General features: G+C 38.0%; 3 protein-coding genes across 4 annotated transcripts in view; 1 reads left to right on the top strand and 2 right to left on the bottom strand.

The window, feature by feature from the left end:
• LOC136032223 (store-operated calcium entry-associated regulatory factor-like) overlaps positions 1 to 9,515 on the bottom strand; it is a 71,694-nt gene extending 62,179 nt beyond the window's left edge. The window contains exon 1 of the mRNA XM_065712442.1: positions 9,493 to 9,515. The gene's annotated coding sequence lies outside the window, so the exon portion shown is untranslated. The remainder of the gene's footprint in view (positions 1 to 9,492) is intronic.
• LOC136032222 (neuropeptide SIFamide receptor-like) overlaps positions 1 to 12,002 on the top strand; it is a 127,186-nt gene that overhangs the window by 21,079 nt on the left and 94,105 nt on the right. The window contains exon 1 of one of the 2 annotated variants that reach the window (XM_065712436.1): positions 9,787 to 9,875. The exons of the other annotated variant lie outside the window; for it this stretch is intronic. The gene's annotated coding sequence lies outside the window, so the exon portion shown is untranslated. Of the gene's footprint in view, positions 1 to 9,786; positions 9,876 to 12,002 lie in introns of those variants that run through there. 2 annotated transcript variants of the gene reach the window in all.
• Positions 1,114 to 1,851, bottom strand: LOC136032479 (uncharacterized). Its single transcript, XM_065712790.1, has one exon. It carries the CDS (start codon positions 1,849 to 1,851, stop codon positions 1,114 to 1,116), a length of 738 nt encoding a protein of 245 aa, XP_065568862.1.

The raw sequence follows: 12,002 nt of genomic DNA, 5'->3' as shown, positions 1-12,002 counted from the left end.
GACGGCACTGTTAAGCCAAGAAGTTGACCGTACATGCTAGAGATCTCTTTGACGGAAGATTGCAGCAAATCATCGGTACAATTCACAATATTTGATGGCAGCAGTACGGTTAACCGGAAAGAGTTCAGCGTGTCTCTTGAGAGTCGGCTCTTTAAGTCAATTATGACTGAGTCGAGCATAGGTATAAAAGCAACACGTCGATAATATTCTTCAGGCGTAGTATGAGGATGATTATTTCAATAAACCTGTCTTTGTGTAATCCTTGGAACTTCATCAGCCAATTGGATTTTATCTGACAATTCTTTTACTTGCTCGAATACTAATGCGAACTATTCGTCACACGTTTCCCGTCGCTTTGCTAGAACATCCAAAAGATCGGAAACGTGGCCATCGACAGCGCCCAAGTCCAAAGTCTTCTTCTGGAATAGCCGACTAAGAGGCAAGGTCAGAGCGCAAATACTGTGTAGACACTGAAGGGAAACCACAAATTCCGCACTATGTAACGCTGTGAAAAGCGTTTTTGCCTTCGGAGCGGTCACTGATTCACTCCAGTGATTAATGTGTTCCGAACAAAGGCTTTGGAACACTAATGTGTTCCAAAGCCTGGATGATTTTTGGAAGTTCGTACACAAACTGCATAAGTGACTCGTGTCGCTCGATCCACCTCGTCTCGCTGATTCCCGTGAGCTGAGCTTTTAGAACTTTATTCAAGACGTAATTTCTCTTCGCAGATACATTAAAAAATGCAACAACTTCTTTTATAATGCCTATGGCATTTCTGATGCTCGAAACAGCTGAGCTTCTTGACAAAGAAAGGTTCAGGGCGTGGTTAAAGCAGGGACAATGTGACGCATTTTTAGCTTTTTTCTGAATTTCGACTACAGCACCACAGTTATTTGATACCATCATTGCACATCCATCCGTCCCGATTCCAACACAGTCGAGTAAATTCAAACCCATTTCTTCTAAAAGGCTCAGAACTAGCTGGCCAACCACTTTTCCGTTGATTGTCGGCTCTTTGTCTGCAGTGGAAGGTTCAGAGGTGGCATGATGAACGTCAACAAAACCTATGAAGTCATCGCGTCCATGGCTATCGAAGGCATATCAGAAAGCTTAACTAAGTTGCGATGAATGTGACACATCTGTTGTCTCATCAAAAATGATGCTGTAATACCTTGCTGACTTTACTCTTTCTAAAATGACACCTATAACTTCTTTCGCACAACAGTCAATCAACTGGTTTTGAGTTGTTTTGCTGATGTAGGTAGCATTTTTTCCTGATGTTTTCAGTTGATCCTTTAATTTACTGTCACCACTTTCAGCACGATAACGTAGTAGTTCTCGGAAGTTTCCTTCATTGGAAAGCGGCATGTCATCCAAGTTTAAGCTGCCATCATCCCGATGGCCCCTCAGTGAAATATTCTGCCTTCCTAGAAATATGATTGATTCCAGAATCGGCTTAAGCCTCTCTCGGTTTTCTGTTACTTGCTTCATTCGCTGTTCGTTGACGCGATTATTTACAGATTCGTGCGGAGAATGGTAGACTCTTAGAAACGACTTTCCAGCCTCTACTGCGTCATGATGGTACTGGGAAGTATCATGTACAGTCAGGTCTCCATCTTTTCCCAGTAACTTAGCAAATTTTGTGACAGGCTTTGTGACCAGCTTTTGTAGGGGAACCTGTCTGTTTGAACCCCCCCCTCTAGCCCCAGTTACAAAAAGAGGGCAGTATTTGCAAACAAGGCCTTTCTGGGCAGCAGAATATACAAGCCAGTGGAAACTCTGCAAATGAGAATCGTTCAAGTACCTTTTTTCGTCTTTCCTCCGCTTTAAATGAACAGAACATGGCATTTGGCATCCAATCGGGAGTTTCCATGGCCTCTCCAGAAGCTCGCACTTTATTCGGTCGTCAATGGCATGTATTGTACCGATGTGGATCCGAATATCATTTTCCGGAAACAGGGTAGGGGGCGGGGTGTTGATGGATGATCATTCTGAACCCTAACGGGGTTAACAGAAGATTGCAAAGTGTTAGGAATTTGCCCGTGTTCGCCACTTCCAACAGAACTAATTGAAGAGCTACTTGCAGTTACAGTTACACTATCTATTCTGCGAGACTTTGAAATGACAAAGCTGTCAAGCGTCTTTTGTCCGCGTTTTCCCGACATCAATATCGTTTAAACGACGAAAATCCTCGTGACACATTCACATTCAAATTTCATTATACACTGGAAGTGGAACGAAATGTTTGTTTTGACACTTCAGATCCGGTTGCGTTACGCAACCCCACCCACTTCCAATGTTTACATCGAACAGGGAGGCGAGAACTAGCTAAAATTTACCGGGTGAATTGTTGCTATGCTATGAGGTGACAAAAAATACTCGAGGCTAGCTTGATAGTGGAAAGGCTGTGGAATGAACGTAATGTAAAAAGGTTTTATAGTCTAGTTACAGTAGTTAGAACATGCCTTAACGCAGACTTCCGTAAGTGCAGTAAAAAAATTACAGCCCGTCTAGGGGGGGGGGCGATCGCCCCCCTGGATCCATCCCTGGTTCCATGACACTAGACTCAGTATATGACCCTCTATATCCTATGTTTCTACGCCTTCTGTTAGCACGTTAACATCACTAGCCTTTGGTTGAGATTGCTCGTTACTAGTCTTAGTCGGGGGAAAGGCAACATGATAATACTCACGAGTGCGGTTATTTATATCCGCTAACTCACTTCGGTGTTTATTGTCATAAAAATCACGTGAAAAACCACCACGATGTCTTTCATTAAACTTCTTTCTTGGCGAATGGCTTCCTTTGGGTGCTACATTACGAGTACCTGGTCGAAACAAGTCATTTGGGCTGACAATAGCACTAGCAGGTCTTTTAGCTGTCGATACTGCCTGAGGAGTGCTGGTTGATGGTACTAATGTCTCAGTATCACTATCACTGGCATCACTAACTAGCCTCATCAGAATATTATTGGGAGCCTAGCACTAAAGGGTGGACCAGAATTTCGTACTGGCTTCAAATTACGCTTAATCTTGACTATTGAATTTCCAACATACCTGAATATTCGGCCTTCGATGAATAGTTTGTCACCACGTAATTTTGCATTACGGCCGTCATTTAGCGCAGTAGTCAACATAACCTTTAAATGTTTACGGGCCTCTCTTTGTATAGCTGTGTAATCCGGAGCCACCGATAAACCAAACCTTCTTAATACGGAGCTGTTTCTTAAAATATAGTCTCTGATTTCAACCGAGTTTAGCTTTACTACTATCGGCCCTGATTTCAATCTAAAAATGTCACGTATATCACTTCGATTTATTCCGAGAGACGGCATAGTACGATTTAATAACCCCGTTATTTCTTGCTTCAGAGTATAATCGCCGAGTTGTTGAGGGGTGTAATTATAGAAGACTAGCTGTTGGGGTGGCGCTTCGCGCCCCACCACGCGCGTAAGTCGTTACGCGCCATATTAGTTACGCACCATTGTAGTTGTGTCCCTATGTCCCACCTGTGAATATATATATATATATATATATATATATATATATATATATATATATATATGTTTTTAACTACGTAAAACTTGCGAATATACAACATTCTTTGCTGTCCCATTATCTGTGCATATAAATAGATTGTCAGGTTTACCGACTCTTGAACATGCAACATATAATGGTCCATGGGAAAACAATCCTTATTCAGATCTATACCTCATGATTCTAATGATTGCCCTTGAGCTTTGTTGATGGTGATTGCTAATCGACCATTCCCTGTGTCGCCGTCGTCATTTATATATCCCCCTTTGCCCCCCGGCGTCCCCGTTGTAGTTGTGTCCCTGTGTCCCGGTCGTCATTTATATTCCCTGTGTCCCGGTCGTCATTTATATTCCCGGTGTCCCAGTCTGTGATTTCTCTTTGAGTGTCCCGGGCGTCATTTATATTCCTTGTGTCCCGATGTCCCGGTCGTCATTTGTATACCGGTGTCCCGGTCTGTATATACATTCGTTTTTAAATTGGTCTTTTTTTAGGTTTTTACCTTTTTTTTAGTTTTTTTAGTTATACCTCATGATTCTAATGATTGAGCTTTGTTGATGGTGATTGCTAATCGAACATTCCCTGTGTCGCCGTCGTCATTTATATATCCCCCTGTGCCCCCCCGCGTCCCCGTTGAAGTTGTGTCCCTGTGTCCCGGTCGTCATTTGTATCCCGGTGTCCCGGTCTGTATATACATTCGTTTTTGAAATGGTATATGATGAAATAAATTTTTGTATTTTTCCCCTTTTTTCTTTTTAGTTTTTTTTTTGGTTTTTACTTTTTTTAGTTTTTTTAGTTTTTTTTTTCTTTTTAGTTTTTTTTTATTTTTATCTTTTTTAGTTTTTTTTCTTCTCCTTTATTTTTCATTTTTTTCCTTTTTTTTCTTTTTTTTTCTTTTTTAGTTTTTTTAGTTTTTTAGCTTTTTTAGTTTTTTTATTAGTTTTTAGTTTTTTTTTCTTTTTAGTTTTTTTTTGTAGTTTTTATCTTTTTTTTAGTTTTTTTTAGTTTTTTTTTTACTGATGTCCTGGTCGTCATTTATACTCCCTGTGTCCCGGTCGTCATCTGTGTCCCGGTGCTTTGTTGATGGTGATGGCTAATCGAACATTCCTTGTGTCCCGGTCGCTTTCTCTTTGAGTGTCCCGGTCGTCATTTATATTCCCTATGTGCCGGTGTCCCGGTCGTCATTTGTGTCCCGATGTCCCGGTCTGTAATTTTGTCAGTCGAAAACATGACGTCAGTCAACACACAAACATGACGTCACCCGACAGACCCACACACACAGACAACTTATTTTTATATATATAGATTAAATTCGTTCTTTTCTGCTCTGCTTCGAGCTTGTTGGCTCGTTCATAAGAGACTGCTAGGTTAGATTTCACATTTTCCAGCTCTTTTTTAATTTCATCATTTGTCTTAGCATTGTTAGATAACTGCGTAATAACGTTAACTGTACTTGTATGGCATCAATGCTATCCGAAAGTTCAGGAATCGTATTAACTTTCTGCGAAAGCACCGGTAATAAATCCAGTTTAAAATTAAGTTCTTGCAAGAACTGGGCACTTTGAATTTTCTCGGCCTGTCGTGTTTGGACTGCCATTTACATCCTTATAAACTTAAAATAATATGAAAAAAACTTCGTTTTCTTAAAGAGTTAAAGAGGCTGCGTCCCAAAGTCGAACCTTAAAACGTACAGGAATTAGGAGAGGCAGTTGGGGGGGCTGCCGCCCCCCAAACCCCCCGCTTTTAAAGACACTTTTGTACAGGTTTTTTGTTGTGGGGGGACTTCATTGTTACTAATTACTAGTTTCGGCGCAATGGTTCTCCTGTCCTCTTGTGTTTAACATTTTTCGAAGTTATTCCATTATTCATTCATTTCAATTTTTTGTTAATTAAAAGAGGGCCTTTCCGAAGCCAAGAGCGGGGGGTTAGTGGGGCGGCAGCCCCCCACAACAAAAAACCTGTACAAAAGAGTCTTTAAAAGCGGAGGGTTTAGGGGGCGGCAGCCCCCCAACTGCCTCTCCTAATTCCTGTACGTTTTAAGGTTCGACTTTGGGACGCAGCCTCTTTAACTCTTTAAGAAAACGAAGTTTTTTTCATATTTTGTGAAAAAAACCGCCCGATAAGGGAAATGAACCCTTGACCTTAGGATTAAATTCCCACGCTCTACCGACTGAGCTAACCGGGCATGTTTGAAGTCGAAATACCTGCATGTGTATAAATATAACTTTTAAAATGTCAAAAATTAACATGAGGAAATGGGTTTTTCTTAAGCTAGAAAATCGGGGGGTTAAGATTTTCCGACGAAACTTTCCAGGAAAATTACTCGGAGAATTCCGCGTCGAATGAGTCTTCGTACACCCAGATCCAATGTCGGCTGTGACCTGTAGGCGTGGCAGAAAAAAAACAAAAGGAGAACGTGAACATTAAGTGGCTATGCGTGGTTTCTGGAAAACAGGGAAAAAGTTATCGGATCGAGCTGAAATTTCGCGGATAAGCTCCTGGGCCCTAGGGGACCTTAACTTGTGAATTTCAGCCCGATCGGACAACGTTCAAGGGGGGGTGGGGTTGGGGTGTCGAAACTTTCAGCCAGATTTTCCCCATGAAGGAAAAGTCGGAGGGGGATGAAATTTGGCAGGTTTTTTAGTTGGATTTCGGGCTACGAAATGCATTCCTCCCCATCCCTCTGCGACCACTGGAACCGAAGATCGCTTAACATTGTCGTGGTTCGCCTCTTTAAAGAGGCACGAGTGCGCCTCCTTGATCAAAGTGCAAAATGCAAAACCTTTATCACTCCTTGATTTGATCCAGTATCGTTAATTAGCAATAAGACGTTTTTTTCACCATTCGAAAAAAATCACACTATTGGCTCAAAGCCACGCGGGAGAGAAACGTTATTCCAATCTTGGTTTAAACTAGTTAGTTACACAATTTGTCTAAATGTAAGCATGGATGTTATCCGAAAGAAATGAAATCTGGTTTTGTTGTTAACTGCTTGAACTCTGAATGAAAACTGATATATTTGTCTTATCCACCTTTAGAGCTAACACCGTTACTTGGCGTTTTAAGGACTTACAATAATTCTCAGTTTTAAGGATTTGAATCCTTTTGGTTTCTCACAAAGTGAACAAAACGAATAAAGTTTTGTTCATAACGCTATGAACGATCCTTATGACCTCCGGAGAAAATTGTGAAATTGGCGTAATTTTTCTCTTAGTTAATGATAAATATAGTGCTGCCGCTTCTATTTTTTTTTCTAAAAGTAGAGTTTTCTATCTATTCAAAAGTAGGATTTGGTGCGACAATGGATTATCTTTTCAAAACGAGAAGGAAATTCGCGAAAAACAATCATCTCAGTATACTGAGATGGCTGGCACAGGTTGGCTGGCCCCCAACCCCCCATTGCACTTCCTGGCTGAAGGGCCAAGAAACGGAGATCAGCACTGCCGGTACGGACTGTAAAGTCTAATGCCGTATCCTTTACCTTTTTTTTATCCTTTTTACCTTTACTTGGGTACTTGTGTTATTTTGTGTACTTTTACATATGTCGTTGGTTTCGCTGTTAAAAAGCTGCTCGCTTGGCAATAGTGTCCGATGTGTGCAAGGCAATAGTAAATTTGTCGACGAAACTTATCCTATTATGGCAAAAAATGATCAAGAGAAGTCAAGCCTGCATTTATCTAGCCTTCAAGCTCCTTCGCTAGGTGTTGTTTCTTTTCTGCAAGACTGTGACTCCATTTTCCTCAAACATCACAGAAATTTTTATTGGGGACCAGGACTAATACATCGAATTTGGCTTGAGTACAAAGACCTGAACTGGGAAGCTGGCTACGAGAACTTTCCCCTTGAACAATTTATACGATAGTTTTTGCGCAAACATGCATATTACCAAGTCAAATTTAAGAATAGTCAATTGTGCAGAAATCCCTATCAAGGAAACCAAACTAGCAAGTAATTATTTTTGTTTTAGTAGTTTAAATATCTGATTATCTCCTTTTTGAACAAATAGACAAAATTTTTAAAAATTAGCATTTGACTATCTCCTTAATGATCTCCTCAGTACAAGAAACAGTGAGAATCAAACCATTATCATTAAATATATGTGAAAAGAGGAAGTGGCTAATTTAATTTACCTGCGAGTCTGCATTCATACCGGCCACATAATTTCTGTTTGAGGAAAAATTGACAAAATTAACTGAAATATCAATACGAAGCGCCAATTTCCTAATGAAATGTCATCACGCTATGGCATTGTTCAAATAAAACTTATTCTTACTTAGATTAGCCTTATAAATTCATTCTTTGTGTTTTTTTTCCATTCTTAAACTAATGTTATTTTTACCTTTTGCATTATTACAGGCATACTAATTATTCTCCTTTGCCACACACGTGCCTACCCGTGAAAAAATCTAATGTCGCTTATGTTCATACTTGTTTAAATGTCCTCCGTGACGCTTGCATCTCGGTCCGACTTAGTCTAATGGTTAAGATAGGAAGTATCATGAGACTTCATGTCTGTTTGTTTAAAATTTTGCAATGGCTCTTTACTTTTCTTTGAAACTTTTCGGGAAAAACTTTTTTTTATGTTGTACGTCTCAAAAAATGAGTTTTCAAATGAAAATTAAATTAGGGAAGATTTTTCTTTTTCGTGATAGAAGAGAGAGCTTTTTAGACGACGAAGAAAATGGCAGGTATACTTTGCTATGAACATTGCCCAGTGACAGATTGGAATGTGACCCTATTCTGCAGTGACTCTACCAGGTTTTGAGGTAAAGTTCGAAACAAGAACAAAAAGGGTAAAAACAAAATAAAGGTGAAGAACAAACATATTTAAAAAATAAATAATGACTTAGAAAAATGAAGAAGTGCGTACGAATGGAAGATCAATTAGATAATTAAGCACAGCAGAAACAACCCTAGCAAGAATATTGTACTCGAAAGATATATTATATAGGTGGAAAGAAGTATCAAGCAAAGATTATTCTTAACCCAGTTTTCAAGTTTTCAAGTTTCAAAGGCATCCGATGAAATTTGAGGTGGAATTTTGATTCATCATAGTTGAAAGGTCCAATGACTGTGTTTCTGGGGACAGAGACAGATCCAAACTCATCAGTGCCCGGGGCAAGAATAACATTTGACACCTCAGGGCAACAAACCATTATGGATACCAAATTGTGGTTATATCATTTCTTTAAAGAATATATTTACTTATTGTATATTTATTTCATTGTTTTTCTATCTACAATATATTTTTTATGTAAATCCCGATATATACAATATGATTCAAGAAAATCTCTAATATTCCAGGAAACAACATTTCATTAGCGACACAGTAAACCTACAATTTAAATTACACCCAATCTTATTGTGGAGACAAAGGGACATAGGGGGAGGGTAGTTGCCATATAGTCCTTAAGATCGGTTTAAGAGGGCGCAACAAACATTCATTTCCGTTTGAATGAGCACTGTACCGATATTCTAGGATCATTGGTTTGATACGAATATCCATAGGGGAAAAATGAGCATACATCCGTGATCTTTTTCATCTTACAAAATAAAAATTTCCAAATTTTAGTAGATAAGAGCTTGAAATCTGTATAGTAGGTTCTCTGATATACTGAATCTGGCGGTGGTATTTTATTAAGATCGTTGGTATTTTTAGGGGGATTTTCTCCCCGCTCCCTCTTTTCGTAGATCAAGAAAATTTTCTCGACATCAGGTAATATTAAACTTAATTAATTTTATATATTTAATCAGCATAAGTGTAAGTGTTAGGATGTATTAAATGTTATCAAAATTCTTCATTTTGGAATTTTGGGTTATAATTGTTCGCGCATTTCTCCTTGCTTACAGTTCCTTACCACAAAACTATTCGATTGGTATAGCTTTGATAATTATATCGATAAATTGAAATTTTTCCTTGAAATATTTCCTTCAAAATCCTTATTTGATGTCTTACTTCCAGTTTATGATCCCAATGCTATTGATACTTCATATTCTTCTATTCTAAGCTTACTGATTTAATCAGTTTGCCTCATTATTGCAATATTCATCCAAGTGTTATATTCTAATATTTTTGCCCCAAGTGTCTCTTGTAAATGCACTGTCTACAACTTTTGAAGATTTTTGCTCACTAGAGAACCCGCATGCCAATAAAGATCACTCAGTAGTATACGCATGACACTAGATTTGTAAATATAGAAAAATGACCAATCGCTGTAGATGTGTTATCCCCTTCAAGTTATTTTTACCAGTTCCAAAGAGATCATCTAGTTAGTGTTCGTTCTTATTCTCAAGGCAATAGAAAGGGATTAACTAGCAAAAAAGTAAATCTCACTACTGGTGAGTAATACTCACTGAGTATTTAAAAAATAAACAATATAAAACACATAATGAAATCAATAAATAACAAGTTTTAGTCATATGGAACATATTTCAAAAAAGCTGAATCAACCTTACATATGCAAACTATGCTATTTTAGGATCAAATATTTTTTGGGATTTTAATATTGTGCACTGTGAGCTTCCTTTTAGAATCTGCAAGATCTGGGACTTAAAATATGCTCAGTCATTGGTCTCCCTAGACCATGAAAGGGCCAAATTAAAGATCCTCCTGTCATAAGAGAATAAAAAACAATCCCCACAAAAAGGATTAGAAAAAAGGTAGAAAAAAGTCAATAGAAAATGTGTAGACGACTGAAACTTGTTCCCCTCTCTTGTAAGCCAGGAAAAGAAAAAAATGTACATTTTATAAGAAATTGTGCATATAACCAAAAATTGTAAAAAGGCAAATTAAGCAATCATAAATTAGTATTGGTTATATACTGCGTGTTATGTTTTCATTCTCTGATTTCAGGTATTTATAATAGAATTATCTTTGATAAAGTAAAAACCCTCTAAGTTCCGAACTTAGTTTTTGTAATTTAAATAAGTAATTTTTAGTTTAGTAATTGCATATCGCAGTGGAATTTAAACACGGATTTTTGAACAATATCGGTAATGAACTGTAAGTAAGGAGTGAGTCGTTATAATTTTAATGAATTTCATATTAAAGGAGTTTTGATAACAATAAAGCTATCAAAAGTCAAAACAATCAACTTTTTATGGTGATTCTAAGACCGCAAGGTTCATTAAGTCGAAAGCTACCCATTAAAAGTTTCACGCCTAAGAAAATTTGCCCTTTTTAAAAAAGAAGGTAAATAATTTCTGAACTAGAGTAGTCTTGATGAAAACTACACCAACAAATTCAATATGTCAGAGAACCCCTATGCGGATGTTTTAAGTTTGTATGTATAAAAAAAAAAAAAAATTGTGCGTACCCAACATTGATGATCACGGATATGCGATTATTTGTTTGTTTATTTCCCTAGCAGTGATCGTATCGAATATATGGTCCTAGATTATTGATAGAGGAATTAGTCAAACGGAGATGGGTGACTAAAGTACTATTTCAAGTAGTAAAATCGATTGTGCCAAAAACATGGCGTGGTGCAAAAAAATCCTTTGGAATAAAGAAGGCCAAAAACCATTCGAGTGAAAATTCTGAGATAGCCAATTGATTTAGAACTATCAAAAAACTATATACTGAGCTTCCCACTTGCAGAAGCGACAATGGCACGTGGTGGCGCATTTGTTCCTGAAACAGTCCATACAAAATATACGGTTAACACAGACAATTATTTTTAAGCTTTATTTAACAAATTTGGCTTATTTGAGGTATGAAAAAACATTTCGAGAGGTGCATAATTAAGCGTTACCTATTATTGCGTAGCACCGGTTGATTTCTGTGTAAGTGGTTGAGAGATTCCTTAAGCCTCAAAAAGCACAATTTTATGTCCAAATTTTCTAACTCCCAGTGAGCCTTTAAGTAAAAAGAGAATCGGGCTCAGAGGATGGGGGTTAGGAGCTAATCACTAATCTCCCTTGATATTCAGGAATTTTTTTGGACTATGCCTGTAATATCGGTGCTGCGTCTGAGAGCCCCCTGTAATTGCATAAATAATTTTTCTTTATAGCAAAGAATCAAATTTATATGCTTATCTGTACAAAAGGCTAGCAGCTTGTAGAGGGTGAGGGAATCGATTATGAGTGTCGCAAGGAAATCTTCCAGGGCGAGTGTGTGCTACGAGATGCTTTGTTTTTATTAAGATTTAATTGGGAATATTTTTCTTTTTTCTATTTATATAAATTTTCTATGTCTTCTGGTTTCGGGAGAGGGGATTTACCCTCTTGGTACACCTACAGGCATTCATGAGGGATTAATTATTTGTTTGAAGAGCTCATCTTGAAAACTATGGAAATTACTGCTCTATGATTTATTTTGATATTTCAGACCCCCCCCCTTTTTGTCAATAGAAAAGCAAACATGCTAAGTAGGGTATTCTTCTAAAAAAAATTCCCTGTAAGAGTTTAACATTGGTGTGGAGAACAAAGTTTGAGGGGATGGCCCTTGTTTTCAGTGCCCTCCAC

Source organism: Artemia franciscana, chromosome 10, assembly GCF_032884065.1.
Source record: "Artemia franciscana chromosome 10, ASM3288406v1, whole genome shotgun sequence".
Taxonomy (NCBI): domain Eukaryota; kingdom Metazoa; phylum Arthropoda; class Branchiopoda; order Anostraca; family Artemiidae; genus Artemia; species Artemia franciscana.
The sequence above is the reverse complement of the archived record's forward strand: the minus strand, read 5'-3'. Positions and strand labels throughout refer to the sequence as shown.